The 16,630-nt window shown below is 43.0% G+C and overlaps 1 protein-coding gene across 4 annotated transcripts in view; it reads right to left on the bottom strand.

Annotated features, from left to right (window-relative positions):
• The window catches only part of CAST (calpastatin), a 73,150-nt gene that overhangs the window by 55,426 nt on the left and 1,094 nt on the right, over positions 1–16,630 (bottom strand). For 2 of the 4 annotated variants that reach the window (XM_077347670.1, XM_077347672.1), the window contains exons 1-2: positions 12,645–12,802; positions 5,983–6,042 (exon numbers count right to left, since the gene is read on the bottom strand). In XM_077347670.1, coding sequence (XP_077203785.1) covers positions 5,983–6,042; positions 12,645–12,674 — 90 coding nt within the window. In that variant the 5' untranslated portion in view covers positions 12,675–12,802. Of the gene's footprint in view, positions 1–5,982; positions 6,043–12,644; positions 12,803–16,630 lie in introns of those variants that run through there. The other 2 variants (XM_077347669.1, XM_077347671.1) reach the window with 1 other exon arrangement.

The following is a 16,630-nucleotide window of genomic DNA, read 5'->3' as shown; positions in this document are numbered from 1 at the left end:
AGAACAAACACTATGTAAATATACTTCACAAGTTCTGTTTCCATCCTGGGAATGTGGAACCTATAACTGCATGTATCATAAAGGCATGGGAAGGAAAACTATATGAAATATTGTACTACTAGTAATCAAGCCCGCTGTAATAAAAATACAGCGGGCGCTAGGCAAGGGAGCCCCCGGCAGTCGCGCGCAGCACGGCTGGCGGGGGCTCCCTTGGCCGGCAGCCTGATGCGGCGAGAGGCGCTTCACACCTCTCACTACATCAGGCTGCCGGGCAGGGAGCCCCCGCCAGCTGTGCTGCACGCGACTGCCGGGGGCTCCCTTGGCCAACGGCCTGACGCGGCAAGAGGCGCTTCGCGCCTCCCGACGCGTCAGGCTGCCGGCAAGGGAGCAACTGCGAGCCGTGCTCCGCGCGGCTCGCAGTTGCTCCCTTGTCGGCAGGGCGGGAATCGGCCGGGCCAATCGGCAGGCGGTTCGCCCTGCCAATTGCCCCGGCCGATGGTCTGTCTGGAGGAAGGGGCCAATCGGCACCCTTCCTCATCCCGGACAGAGCCCACCCTAACTCCTCCCCCGAAGCCCTTACGGCTTTATTTAGTCCGCGGCGCCCGCGGCACCGCAGGCTGTGTTAAGATGCTTTGTACTTTAACAGCACAATCCAGCCAAAGCTAAACTCATTGAAGTTTCATTGGTCTTACACAGACACCTCTGATGACTAGAAATTCTTCATGATGGCTGGATTGTAAGTAATTCCAAAGAATCACAAGTTATCCAACAAACTAAAATGTTTTCATTTATATATTAAACTCCATATCAAGATCTCACTTCAGAGAAACCATCTAGAAAGCTTGCTAAGAAATGCCACTTCTGATTGCAAACTTCAGTTCTGTGAACAGAAATGGTACAATTCTTCATGAGCATATGATGTCTGAAGTTGAGTTTGTGGCCGCTGAAGCATCCCAAAAAAAAATCTTGATGGCCAATCCTGGAAGTTGCATTGATGGTCATTTCTGAAATTAGATGATGTTTAGCTCCTAGAGCAGCTTATTTATTCCGTATCCTTTATGTCCGCTGCATAATTGCCTTTAATCTTTTACAATTATTGTTTACATTTTGTTTGTAGGTTACAAATGTTCATCTTACTTGTGGCTAATAATACCAAAACCCACAAACAATAGAACTGAGCACCACAAGAGTACTTAGGAAGCAATTTTCCCTTTCTCTTCCATAGTCCATCACTGTTCTATCACAGCAAATGCAAAAACACTTTGCCAGCAATTTCTGCAGTAACCCCTACATAAAGGAGATTTCCTGACATCTCAAATCAATTTGATTTTGATATAGCAATCCAGCTTTCATGCCCACATTGTGTTTTGTAACTTTCAGCATTATTACAGTCTAGGACTAGGACTAGGATCGCAATTCCTACAACATTCTTGAATCTGTTTGTTTTCTAGTTTGCATTTTCTTTGCCAATATTCTTTTGAAGCTAAAATTACTTGGTTCAGCAAGTTAAAATGTGCTCCCAGCAAACCAATCCTAAAACTTTCAACAATACTTTATAGCTATTAAAAAGCTATTACCAAGTATTTTACAATTGAAGCACTTAAAAATGGCACCATACTGGTGCTGCAGCAAGTAAACAGAAGAAGAAAAAGATTTGGTTTTTATACCCTGCTTTTCTCTACCCTAAGGAGTTTCAAAGTGACTTCCAATCACCTTTTCTTCCTCTTTCCATGACAGGCACCTTGTGACATAGATGGGGCTAAAAACTGTGAATTTTTTCTGTGAAGGCCCAACAGACTTCACGTGGAGGAGTGGGGAATCAAATCCAATTCTCCCGCTTAGAGCCTGCTACTCTTTACCATCACTAACATCAATATAGGCAGGCATGTCAATACAAATTTTAGATTAGAGTACTTCCTTTATTTAAAATGTAGGAGACTAAACCAAGTAAGCAAATTTCTTGGATGAGCCATGTGTTCCAAAGGATTACACACAAGCTTGTATGCTTCATTTTAAGTAGTAGTTTTAATGACAGACTAGAGAATTTCTATTTCAGTATGGTCCCAAGAATAGAAATGACATACCTAAAATGTTCTGTCCTTAACTCCTACCATTGCTACAAAATGTTCTCTTTCCAAATCAAGGAGTGGCTAGTGAAGAAAGAACCGGAAGATGAAGTGTACCTCCCTTTGCCTAGACAAAGTGCAGCTAACATCTTTGTGTTCTGTCAGGAATCTGGGGTGATATTTTATTTTCAATTTGACACCTCCCTTACTATGGAGGTTCAAATCATGAATGTAGCTTGTCAGGCATTTTATCATCCCTACCAGGGAAAGCTACTAGTGCCCTATCTGGCCCCAAAAGACCTGATCACAGTGATTCATGCAACACTCACCTCTAGTTGAGACCACAGTAATGCTTCTGCCAGTCATATGGTTGAGGCCAGCTAGATAATAAATAACAATATATCCAAATCTAAGGCCTCCCTCCCACCTCTTCTGCCCTCCTTTCCCCTTCAATTCCTCCAATTTAATATTTAACTGGCTCTGAGCCATTACTGTTTGCTGATGTGACAATGATAATTGTGGCTTTTTATCGTTTAAAACTATTTTAGTATTTCAATTTTGATTGTTAATTGTATTGGTTTATTGATTTTTATATGATGTAAACCACCTCAAGACACCTCAAGACAGTACCACTGAGAGAGACAACATATAAATCCTCCAATAAATAAATAACTCGCTCTACACGGACCTACCCTTGACTGTGATCCGGAAACTGCAGCTGGTACAGAATGCAGCCACACGGATCCTAACAGGGACACCATGGAGGGCCCATATTTGACCTGCCTTCCATCAGCTGCATTGGTTGCCAGTGGAGTTCCAGATCAAGTTCAAGGTGTTGTTTGGCCTCGACCACAACCAGGAACTTTTCCGCCCTGGCTCCTGCCTGGTGGAATGAGCTACCAGATGAGATCTAAGCCCTGATGGAACTAGTGAAATTCCACAGGGCCTCTAAAACAGTGCTCTTCCACCAGGCCTATGGTTGTGGCCAGAAAAAAACAAGGGACAACTATTATGGGCATCCCTCTGCGTCTCCCATCCCAACACCTCCAGTTATACTGGTTCTCCCTACACAGAGATACCTACCCACCATGAATTTTAGAACAACTTTATACTGAAATGACATAGGACCTATGAAGAATGGAACAGTGATGATTTTAAACTGGATAGTTTTAAAATATATTTTTACTGATGTTAGTATTTAATATGCTTTAAGACACCCCGAGCCTGTTTACAGGGAGGGGCAGCCTGTATAAATTAAATAATAATATTTGAAGGGCCATCTATTTCCATATGTCCCTGTGTACCAACTACAGTCTTCAGGCAGCTATCCCATCAGCTGTCATCAACCAGAGCCTAGGCTTCTTTCATCATGGCTCTGTGAAATGGGGTCCTTGAAAGGATTAGGGGGCTCTCCCTGGAGATCATCTACAAGTCTTGGTTGATTGACAGTGCCTTTGAAAGGGTTTGAATGACAGACATCTTTTAAGGGGGAGGGGGAAGATTTAGGGTTTACTTTATTCTGATATTAACTGGAAATGATTTATTATAAGCCACCTCTTACAAGGAAAATGTTTTAATGAGGGTATAAATGTTTTAATTAAATCATTAAGCCCAGCTAAAACTTCAGTCCACAGAAATAAAAAAAATGCAAGCCATTACCCAACATTCTAAACAACCTCCACTCATGAGCTACCATAATCATGTTGGGAATGCTCTGTTTTATGAAGTCTCCATAAAAAAACCTTTGCAAAGCTGGGACCATTCTCACATTTGTGGGAAGATGATTCTAAAGGGCATGAGCAGCCAGCTGGGAGACCTTGGGCCAGTCACAGTCCTCCCAGACCTCTCTCAGTCCTACCTACCTTATAGGGTGTCTCTGTTGTGGGGAGAAGAAGGGTAGGAGATTATAAGCCCCTTTGAGACTCTTTGGGTACAAAAAATCCGCTCTTTTCTCTAATAATCTCTGCCCCAATGAATGTAGCAACCTTCAGGAGGAGACAGTCTGACAGTTCTGGCAATGTAACTTACTATTCTTGCACAGATACTGAAAGCACTGTAGACCCTCACAGGTTCCCATGCTATTGACTCAAACTGTGGTCACAGCCTTCCAATGGTAATAGTTCAGAGCACCCAAGCACCCATGCCCTAATGCCTTCTTCAAGCGCTTTAGTAAAATTAAATGGTCCTCAGTGGTCACAGCAGCTAAGAGGTCAAGACAGACAAATAGATAATACATTTCCTCAGTCAGTAAGTGAATTGATATCATATCAATCAGTCAGTAAATGAATAGATATCAAATAGAACACTATTTTCATCTTCAATTGGGAAGTGGAAAGACTTCAGGAACACAGAAATAGCCATGCAGACTCTTGCCAGAACGCCATTAATACGACACACTCCTGTTTGAAGTCTTCTGACATAACTGCAACACCTCTAGAATTTAAATGCTTTTGTGATATTTCAGCAGTTAAAATAATTATATTAGGGTTTTTTTCTAAATGTACTAGGTTGTTTAATTGTTGGAAGGCATGACGATACAGCACTGACTCTCAACAACAACTTGTGCACGCCCAGCCCCTGAATCTTCAGGAACTCAAACAGAGTACAACATCTTTCTTTATGCCTGTAGACTGAAAAAGGTTAGACAATGAAAGAAGAGATTTGAAAGAGCCAGAGAGGGTATATTACAGCAGCCCTTGTTCTTTAAGCAATACGATATGTAGTCATCTGTCTAATAAGAGACAGCAGAGCTCAACTTACAAGGAAACTGCCATTTATCCAGGAGTTTTCAAAGGCTCAGCTGAGATTCTGATGACAAGATGGCTAGCACACTCGAAATGTCAGAGTCCTAGTCTTTTGAACTGAGAGATAATTGTTAATACAAAGCTGTTGGCTTGGGTGTATCTTCCTACTTCCTTGTGCTTTTTCACTCTCCCCATGCTGAGAAATTGAGATAGTAAACTTTCTATTTTTTCATTTATGAAATATTGTAAAATATTAAGGGAGTATAAAGGAATGTTTTAAAAGAAGCACCTTATTGTAATTCCTAGGCTGATATCAGTAATCTCAGTATCCTCACACACGCAAAACAGTACAATTTAGCCTACATTACACAGCATTTGAACCTGTTAGGAGACCAGAATAAAATCGGAGGTGAGATGAATGTGAATTTAATATGAGAAGAAAAGTGCAGGAGAAAAGAGTGGAATTGTCCTTCGTATCATCTTCTCATGCACAGTTGTTCACATTGCTTTTTCTCCCAGACCAGCCCCCAGACCAGAAGAGAACTAAGTTCGGAGTTTGCCCATTTTGGGTAGATGTGACCCCCTTTAACATTATACTACCATCTGGCTTTATGAATGATGATGAAGACAGATGACTAAACTAACTTCATTGCTGCCATTACACCTTGAAGTCTCTTTGGTTTTGTTTTCCATAGTTCTCCTATTGATATAGGTGAGGAGGAACTTCATAGAAAATACTGTCCCAAAATGTTTTTGCTACTACTTTACAAGAAGTCATTCAATTCTTATTAATAGAAGAATGCACAGATCTGTACAGACATGCTTTCAAGAGGCTCACTCAATTAAAATTTTACTGCTAAAATTAAGATCAGCTCTAACAACGATTTGTTGTAAACAGTGGATTCAAATGTGGATACTAATTCACAACAAATATAAAATCAAAATAGTGCGAGATCATTAATCTGTTTCCCTTAATGATATCAAGCAAGTGAAAACAGACATTTTCCAAATTACAATTTGTTAGGGAATATCCAAGAATAGTATCAAATTACTACCACCTAAAAAATCAGTAAGATTTCTTAAAAAAAAAAAAGTGTGACTATATGTATACAATGTAATGTATACAGTGTAAAGTTAGAGCTGGTTATTGTAGCATACTGCTTTGTACTCACCTCTGCTGCTTCTGTTCCTTTCTTATCTCCGGATGCTCCACCTGCATTTTTATCACCATGCTGAAAGAAAAAGGCCAAATTATTTTTAAAAAACAAACATATGATGCACCCAAGATATCAGCTGTGACCTAGAGAAGTACACAACTAGCTTTGTAGCCCACTGAAGCCACAGGCTTTGAGGAAGCCCATATTCATTCCAAAACAAACAGTGCCTCCAAGGACTGTTTCAGGTTGAGGAAGTCACCCTCTGCATACGCTACCTCATAAGGATACCTGTGAGCATAAAATGGAGAGTGGGATAACCTTGCATACAAGTCATGAGCTTCTTTCTGTTTTCCTCTGAGGTTTTGGTGCTGTTTATGCTCTACCTCCTTCTGATCTTTTTTCTCCATCCTGCAAGGTTGAGAAATAAACTTCTTTTTACCCAATCTAAGGGAGAGATTAATCACAAGTAGGGTCAAAGAGACAACATCCCTTTTGTTCTGCAGATTAAATAACAGAGTTACCTTGCAAGGTCTGACAACCAGCACTAGACCAAGAGGTGGTATATGAGGGCTGCCAGTGGTGATGTCAAGATTTACTGCCAAGAAAAACCTGGCAGTGACAGCAATCCTCTCTAGGAATTCCAAGAAACTCTATCGTAAATCCATAAAATTTCCAGCAATTCCTAGAGGGTACTACTGTCACTTTTAGGAAAACCCAAAAGTAATGTCACATCACTGCCCTTTTGGGGATGGGTATTTTGATCATGCTGTCACTCTAAGTCAGGCTTTCTTAACAGGGGGTTCATGAAACCCTGTGCTTTTTCAATGGCCCTGGAAGGGTTTCTCCAACTGAGTGGGGATTATTTAAGTTTTTATGTATTTTAAAAATGTTAAACATAATTAATGGGTGATATGACCATATATGATTATGCCAACCCACCTCCCCCTCTCAAAATAGCCAATGATGGACCTGGAGAAAGTGGTAAAGGGAGGGGCCTCAGTCATAAAAATCCTCGCTGGCTGAGATTCATTGCATGTGGTATCAATTAAGAGACTCTCATTTTAACTTAACTGCATTAGATGGGTGGCAGAGGAAACAGATGCTGGCCCCAGCCCAGGAGAGTAAGCCACTGGGCAGTTTCTGGCATTTGGGCAGGGCAGGAAACACTCAAAGCCTGTCATATCCAGGGAGAGTGTCTGGCTGATGTCACTTCTGGTGACATGTGATTCCTGGGGGTGTGGCCTGCTGATATCACTTCTAGGGTTTCTCGAAGCCTGGAGAATATTTCAGGGGGTTCTCAATGATAAAAAGATGAAGAAAGGCTGCTTTAAGAAGTAGCAGAAAATGGGATCTGGGGCGAGGTTTCCTCACCCCCAGTGGCTTGAGAGCCAGCTTGGTGTAGTGGTTAAAAGGAGCAGTATCTAATCCCTATTATGCCATAAAGCACTGAGCAGCTTAATATAGCAGTTGACCTATTAAAAGCAAACTAAAATGATGTTTACAGTATTCTTGTGATACATTTAAGATGGTTCAGACATACATACAAGTATAATTTGATACAATCGTTCAGTGGCAAAGTGCATCCAATCATTCTACCCTTCTGCACCATTATGTACGGCTGCCGAAAAGGCGATTTCGGGTCACATGGAAAACGCGGAGGGGGAAGATGCGAAGCAAACCGGTTATGCACGGGACGGGGCGCGACGGCGGCAAAACCCAGAGCGGCGGATGTCAAGGCATCGATGCGGAGCCAAGGGGAAGCGAGGCGAGCGCGCCACTGCGTTGGCGAGCGTCGGAGGTGGAGGCCAGGAAGGGCGGAAGCAGCCTGCGCAGGCGTAGCCCTGCCGGGTTTGTCAGGCACGGAGGGGGAGGGAGCATGTTTCCCCTTCCCCTTAGTTTACTCCCAGTTTACCTCTCCCCTTCTTTGCTGCCCCGGTTCCTCTGCCCCATAGGTTTCCCCTTTATATTGTTTCCCCTACTTTAAGCTTTGTATTGTATATTTGTGCTTTGTTCATTCACACTGTTTTATAAAGTTTTTGTATTTTCTTAGGGACCTCGCCTCTGTTTTCATTTGTGGTTGAGGTGTGTGTTTGGGAATGGGTGGGAGGTGGGTGGCCGGCCTCTCTACCGTCCTTAGCCGCGGCGATCCCCTCGCCCCCCTCCACTGTGAGCTCTCCGGCCGCCTTTCCATCCGTGTTCCCTAGGGTTCCCCCTGGCCTGTGCCACCATTCGTTCCGGCAGCCGCTTGAGTGGTCGCGCCGCCTCCGACCCTCCGGCCTTCCCGATTATGCACGTGGTCAATTCGGCGCTGCCTCCGGTTGCGCCCTGGTCGCCCAGGAAGCTGTGCTTTCTTCCGCGTTCCGCTAACATGACTTTTTCGGCTGCATGCACCGAATCTGTGGCCGGTTGCAGCCGACTCCGTGCGTCATCGGTGATTTTAGTTGCCGCCATTCCACCCCAAACGTGCGCTAAAACCCCCGTGCATAATGGGTCATAGGGGCCCCACTGAAATCACTAAGATTTCACAATGCAAAAAACAGAACAGCATACACTACTAAGAATATGCCACATCCAGTGATTGAGTTTTCTGGCTTTTTATTTTTTAATATTTTTAAATCAGTGAGTTTAAAATTAAAGTTCATTCAGATGCATAAAGAATGTAGAAGCAGAAACTTAAACCCAAAGGCCAACATATCTCCAGACATTGATTTTAATTTTGTACTTGAAGTTACATTTCATCTGATATTTAATTTAAAATACTTTATGAAAAACTTATCTAAAACAGATACATCAACAAATAGCTGACAAGAAGAATAGCATTTTCTGATTTGTATTTCTCTAAAACATTTAAAGTAGTCACCCAAACTGTCAGCTCCCTGAAAAATCTGCCATGGCATTGAGAAATAACCAATATATTCAGATGCCTGTCTAAACAGCTTATAGCTAGCAAGAGTTTTCAAGTTCAGTTCCTTTTATGAGCCAAGACAAGACAAGACACTCTGGGTGGTGTTTATCATCTTCCCCACAAGCAGTTCTGATAATATAATTCACAGCTGCTGCTTAATATAATTCATATGTTTCCATCTGAATTCCCTATGTTAATTATAAATATTAAGCATCTTTCACATGCATTTGTTAAATGAATCTTTCTTAAACAAGACAGTGATTAAACTAGAAAAATATTTTAATGGAATAAAAAGGTAATCATATACTAACCAATTGTGTAAGGACATCCTAAAGAAATTAATGGTCACTTATTTATAAATCAGACAACTTTTAAAGAATATATTACACAAACAGATGAGTCTCTGTGAAAAAGAATAAGCAGACAAACACCTGATCACAATATTCAGAAATCAGTAGGAAACATTTTGTTCTCTTCTGTTGCTGATTTAAGTGCCACCAGTCTCCTGCAAAATAATCTAAAAAGGGAATTCCAAGGTGAGATGGCCAAACTGGAATTCATTAGGGCTTTTAAGATTACCTCTTACCCTGGTGTAAACAGATTTGGGATTTATGAGCTATAACATGTGTCTAGTATCTTAACAAAAGAGGTGTTAACTAGTTTAGCACAACTAGTAAATAGGCTCTGTATTTTTCTTGATTAAATAAATTATCATTTCTATTTCACCATCTCTTCAAGATTTTCCTTCACAAATAAAGTGTCAGCATAGTAGAGATTCGCACTTTGCATTTGAAGATGTGGTGGGCCAGTGGTCCCCAACCTTTTTATCACCGGGGACCGGTCAACGCTTGACAATTTTACTGAGGCCCGGGGGGGGGGGGGTAGTCTTTTGCTGAGGGACGTCACCGCTGCTGCCTAAGCCCCTGCTCCACTTGCTTTCCTGCTGGCACCCCTGACTTCCCACTGCCCGCTTGGAGATGCTGCCAGCAGCAGCTGCGCAGTGCCATGCCGAGGAGGAGCCCCAGCCATGGCGGGCACTGGAGAGCACCAAAGGTGAGCCAGTGGCAGAGTGGCAGGGCAGCCCCCGAGGCCGCAACCGGGGAGGAGGACGAGGAGGAGCCGCGGCCCAGTACTGACTGATCCACGGACCGGTCCCGGTCCCCGGACCGGGGGTTGGGGACCACTGTGGTGGGCTACAGAACAGGTTATATTGGAACAAATTTTTGTAAACCTTTAAAGCAGGGGTAGTCAACCTGTGGTCCTCCAGATGTTCACAGACTACAATTCCCATGAGCCCCTGCTAGTATTTGTTGGCAGGGGCTCATGGGAATTGTAGTCCGTGAACATCTGGAGAACCACAGGTTGACTACCCCTGCTTTAAAGTATAGTGAGACTCCTATTTATATATTAGCTTTAATAGACAAACCTGGCTCCATCTCTGGGATTAAAAGGTTATGTTACCCAATGCATTTTTAATGTGGAAAAGGCCGATACATTTTAAGAATTGACCTGATACATTGCCAATGGGAAAACTGCAACTTCAATCCAGCAAAAATTAAATTAAATTAAAAATAAAACTAACTCATAATTTTCCTACTAAATCATCCCTTTTCTCTGTTAATTAGACTGCTGTGTGTGTATTAAGTGCCATCAAGTCACTTCTGACCTCTGGCAACTCTAAGACTTAATCACCTCCAAACCATCCTATTATTCATAGCAGTGCTCAGGTCTTTCAAACTAAGGGCTGTGGTTGGCTTCCTTGATTAGTCAATTTATCTCATGTTGAGTCTTCCTTTTTTCCTGTTGCTGTCAACTTTTCATGGCATTATTGTCTTTTATAGTGACTCCTGCCTTCTCATAATGTGACCAAAATCAGATAGCTTAGCCATTTAAACTTCTAGCAAGAGTTTGGACTTGATTTGATATAGAAGCCAATTATTTATCTTTTTGGCAATCCACGGTATCTGTAAATCTCCTCCAATACCGTATTTCAACACCTTGATACCCCAAGTTGAGGATAGCTGGTTACAAGGAACATCTTGAAGCCTCAGATGCATCTAAGACACAAATATTATTTTATTTACTTAAAAAAATATTAGCTGCCTTTCTTCCACCTTCAGTTTAAGACTGATAGTAAATCAATCAAACACTGTCTTAAATAAAACTGTCTTCTACTGCCTCCTAAAGATTAAAAGTCAAGGGCCCAGGTACACCTTCCTGGGTAAGAGGTCCCATAATTGTGGAGCTGCTGCTGCAAGGCCGTCTTTCATGTATCCATGATGTGAGCTTCTTTGATTTATGGGACATTCTGAAGGGCCTCCCTCATTGATGTTAAATTCCCAAGCAAAAATGTAAAGAACCTGGTACCCTGGTACCAAGCCATCTTGGGCTTTAAATGTGAAAACCAATGCCTTGAACAGGGTTAAAAAACAGATCAGTATCCAATATAATTGATGCAATATCAGGGTAACATGCTTCCAATAGCTGGCTCCAACCAGCAGTTGTTACAGCATTCTGTACTTGTTGTGAGTTTCAAACACTCTTCAAGGGAAGCCCCTAGTAGTGTGCATTGCAGCAGTCCAATCTAGATGCAACTAAAGCATGAATTACTGTGGCTAGATCTAGCTGAACCACAAAAGGATGCAGCTGCCACACCAGTCAAAACAGAGCAAAAGCACTCTGAATAAGGCCCAGACAAGTTAAGTATTTACATGAGCTCTATGAGCATGTCTACTTTCACACGCAGATCCCTCTTGCTGGATCTTGTGTGATTTTATCCCTAGTCTTTCTGTACCACTGAACAAACACTTTCTGAAGTTTGCAAAATCAAACAAATAGCACAGATGGTTTGTTTAAAATATGTAATTGCAGGTTAATGTACAGTGATGATCTTGTGTGAATAGAACTGCCCAACTTCAAAGAACTTTGTTATTCTCTTTAGGCACACTGCAATATGTTAGAAATATTTACAAGTAACATTTCTGACACTAACAAATTTTATAATAGTTCTTATGTTAGGCACTTCACAAAATGAGAAATCTAATATTAATATCTGAAGGAACTGCAATTAGTAAGAGAGAAGAGAGATAATATGCAGAACTTTTCAAAATAAAATATGAAACTTAACAAAAACTCAACCACAATTTAGGGGCAATTTTGCCACTAAAATCAAGCAGACGTGAATTCTATGTTCAATCACGATACTAAGGAATCTTTATCATCAACATATAAGCATAATAAATAGGAGTACTCTACTACATTTAAGTGTCTGTACCATGCAAAACAATAAGCTGACTTCACAAATCTAAAGATGAGAAAGCTATATTCCAGAGGTTCTAAGACCGCCTTGGTTTACCGTATACACCTTGGTTCAAAAAAAGTTACCTAAAGACTCAATTTTTATCTGCCCAAAACTGGAGCACAACTTTTTCTCTACTTTTTGATGAACGCCATTTGAATCCAGTGGCACCTTTAAGTTTTATTCAAGGTATGAACTTTTGTGTGGGGCTTGAGCTTCTTCAGATACGCTTTCTTTTCTCCTCTCCCAGATTCTTCTTCATCTGAAGCCTTAAGACCGGGCTAGATATCGCATACCAGAAAAGGGTGAAGCTTCCTGTTTTATGGGAGAATGCACGTCTGGCATGACCTGCACGGGGGAACTCCTCTACTGGGCTTGGCTCTACTCCTCCCCACTGACCCCCGTCTACAGGACTACTAACGATAGCGAGGCCGACCGCTGCAACAGTCGTGAATGAAAGCCATGAGTATTTACCGTCGCATACCACCAGCTTGCAAAGGCCATACTGAGAAAGAAGGGCGCCCACTCCAGCAGCCTCAGTCCCTTCCAGCGTCTGAGTTCCTAACCGCGCGCGCACATTCAGCCCGAGCCTACACATTTCTCCCCTGAAGCAGGGAGGGGCAGATGGGAGGGAGGGCGGAGGCAGGCCGGGGGATCCGAGCAAGGAGATGGGCGTGTCGGCAGCTGCTTGCTTCCACTGCCCCGCCCGGCTTCATGCAGCCGATAAAAGGCAGAGGAGGATTTGTTAGTTTTGCGCGCTCCCCAGCCACGCCTTTAAGCTATTAACCCGCAACGAGGCTGGAATTAATAGGTCCGCGGGGCGGGTCTCAGGGTTTGTCCGATGCAGGGAAACTCGTCTTAGCTCCCCAACGAAGTTCGAATCTGGCGGCATCTTTAAGACCGACAAAGTTCTCGGAAGGAGCGTGCATGCGCGCGAAAGCTTACATGTACCCAGAATAAAACTGCGTTGGTCATAAAGGTGCTGCTGGACGCAAACTTTGTGCTGCTGCTTCAGGCCAACACGGCTACCCACCTGAATCTTTCGACTTCAGGTCTGGATGCCTACAAACAATAATAATCCCTGGGATGGGATTCCCTTGGGCTGGTTTAGGGCTTTTGAACAAGAACTTTATTTCCCTGTTGCAGATAAATTTAAAGATGGGGGGGAGGGGACTGCTTGTCTTTCCGTAACCCCTCCGATGCTCTGTTGTGGATCCTGACCACTCCCCTTACTATTTCAAGAAGAAATGCACTGGAGCTGCTGCATGACTCATTCCTTCAAGGGCAGGAAGTGTGTTGTATTCCCCGAATCCTGGATGTCTGAGAGCTATGCCAGGGGAAGGCAAACTAACTCCACAGGTGAGCAGAGACAGTCTCTTCTTTGACAGATGCCCCAAGAGTCTGTGATGACTGGGCTACTGGTGGAGGAAAAGCCCCAAAGGGGCAAGCTAAGTGGATCCTCTGGCACAAGGCACCTTTGGCACATTTTTGTAACAAGCGCAACATTTTGCATGGGGATGAACTGCAATTTCTGCCGGAGAAACTGAAGAAGCACACTATCAGGATAGAAGAGGTAGAAGAAGTTTCTGGAGACAGCTGCTCTTATTTTCAGAGGGTGACCACCTTGGTCTGCAGTAGAGCTGTTAGATTTGAGACCGGGAGCACTTTAGGGTGAGGAATAACATTTTCAGAACATGAGCTTCCAAAAGTCAAAACAGCTGCTGTTAGGAATCAGTCCTGGGGTTATCTGTAGAGTGATATCTTGGACGCACATAATGTTGCAGAGGAAAGCAAACTGTTAGAAACTAGCTCTTATGTATATTGGAGGAGGGGGAGAGTGCCAAGTTTAAGCTATGATCTTACAAACAGCATTCATAACCCCCCTCAAAAAATGCCTTTAAATTTTAGACAGCTTTTATTGCATTGTTCATTGTACATATTAGAGTCTGACTTTGTGATGCAGCTTTTGTTTGGTGTAACATTTTGTTTTACAGTTTGTTCTTCAGCCTTACATTCTTGCTTTATTGTATGCATAATACAGTTTTAGAGCACTGTTCTCTAATTTTGTTATCCAGGTTTGTTGCATGGCTTGTTAGATGTATTATACTGTGCTCATTGCACTCAATGGTGTGATCTGCCTTCAGTCATCACAAGAAAGGAGGGCTATAAACAAAGTAAATAAATATCTATTCCTCTGCATGGGCAGGAACTCTGAGGCTATAATATGCTTTTTCACCTTCACACCTTTTCTACTTGGCCTTTGGTTTATCTCCTTAATCCATTCTATCAAATGTAACTAAGTTTATCATATGTGTGACTGCATTCACACATACTCTCCCCTTCCTAAATCTGTCTCTATGCTTCCCTATTACCTTCTTCAAATTATGAGCACCTTGTAGGAAAATATTAGTTTTGCTTATTTGCATTCTGCCCCCTGTTCACTATCAGATGGCTCGTTCTGTAACTCGCTCTACACCGGCCTGCCTCTGGGCTTGATCCGGAAACTGCAACTCATCCAAAATGCGGCTGCTGGAGTCCTCACAGCTACACCATGGAGGGCTCACATCCAGCCAGTTCTAAGGCAGCTGCATTGGTTACCGGTCGCCTTCTGGATCAGGTTCAAGGTTTTGGTTTTGACCTTCAAGGCCATCCGTGGTCTAGGCCCAGCATATATGAGGGACCGCATTTTGCCCTATATCCCCCGCAGGGCTTTACACTCTGCGGGGGCTAACCTACTGGTCGTTCCCGGCCCCAAGGAAGCCCGCCTGGCCTCGACTAGGGCCAGGGCCTTTTCGGTCCTGGCCCTAACCTGGTGGAATGAGCTCCCGGAAGAGCTGAGGGCCCTGCGGGAATTACCAGCATTCCGCAGGGCCTGTAAGACGGAGCTCTTCCGCCAGGCTTATAACTGAGGCCGGGCGGAAAGAAGATCAGCCCCCCCTCACAAACTGGAGGTAGAGAGTGTCACCCCCCTCTATAGTTGGGGATGCGGAGAGCAAATGAGTAGATTACGCCATCGCTGTTGCCATTACTGTAAATTATCAGTTTTTATTGTCATTTTATGGTTTTAGGGGACGGGGTTATGTAAGCCGCCTCGAGCCTTCGGGGGGAGGCGGGGTATAAATATAAATATAATAATAATAATAATAGAGGACTTTTTTAAAAAGCAGTCAGTGCTAGATCATTATAGTGCTGCAATATTAAAATGATAAACTACCACGATCTACTCATTCTTCTGGCTTCCCTATTTTCATTTTTACAGAGAATTTGCTCTTTAAAAAAAAATCACCTGAAAAAGCCCTTCAGTGGTGGTGGGGAGGATGGCAGTCTTGGGGGGCAAAGAAGCAAAGAAAATGGCGCAAATGCACCACTTCAGAAAAGCACACCTTTCTGTCCACACAAGATGAAAATGTCCTTTGATATTTCCAAAAACATCATATCAGACCAGTTTTATGGATGTGGAAACCTCAGGAAGTGGACAATTGGGAAGCATGCTTTCTGGAAGCTCCAAAACACAAATGCACACATAGCGTAGACACCAAACTGGAGAGACACTTCCACATGGAAGCACTCTAAGAGTGAACTGACTGGCCCCTTATAACACCTGCTATTAAGAATGGCAAAAGCCTCAAAACCTGGTCATCTGCAGATAAGGTAAGTGTGTGCAGGTTCCGTAAGTATGTAGAAAAATGGCATTGTTTTAAGGGTTTCCCTTATTCTTTTGATTAATTTACAGCTTGATTAAGACTCAATATGCTCCAGGAGGAACTATGGAGGGCAGCTGAGTATCAATTAAAGGAAAAAGGAGAGATCAGCCTGTTGAATGCCAAAAGAATTGAGAGAATCCGGCAGGGGGAGATTTTGTAAGTGGAATGGGGTTGATTGCTAAATTGTTATCCCCTCCACAATTTCCTTGTGGGCTCTTAGTTTCTTTACATCCAGTTTGTTCTGGATTTCCCTGATTCCATCTTCATCTTCTTTGGGTTTTCCTTTTCATATACTTACGTAGTATATTTTAAATCTTGCTTTTTCTTCAAGGGGCTCAAGATAACATGCATAATTCTCACTTTCCCATTTAAATCCTCAGCACTCCCCTGTGAGGCAGATGAGGCTGAGAGTGTGTCACTCCACTCACAAACACCCAGGAAGTTTTATGGCAGAGTTGGTGACCTCTGAACCTAGACTCCCTATTCCTTCTAATCTAAGTTTTGTCACTTTGGGCTAAGCCTGCAGGCTGGCAGTTTTAGGTGCTTTGTAAATCAATAAATAAATCTTTCCCCATCCCAAAGCATGGAGATTACGTTCCTCTGAGCTGTGGTGTTATCTGCCCTTTGCTTCTATGTACTACGCAACAAACCAATTGGTATCCCAACCAGAGTTTAAATTAAGCGACAGCCCAACAGTAGAATGCATTTTCAAGGTCCAGACTTGGCAGTGAACATGCGTAATGGTGATCAAAACAG

This window comes from Paroedura picta, chromosome 7, assembly GCF_049243985.1.
Source record: "Paroedura picta isolate Pp20150507F chromosome 7, Ppicta_v3.0, whole genome shotgun sequence".
Classification (NCBI taxonomy): Eukaryota; Metazoa; Chordata; class Lepidosauria; order Squamata; family Gekkonidae; genus Paroedura; species Paroedura picta.
The sequence above is the reverse complement of the archived record's forward strand: the minus strand, read 5'-3'. Positions and strand labels throughout refer to the sequence as shown.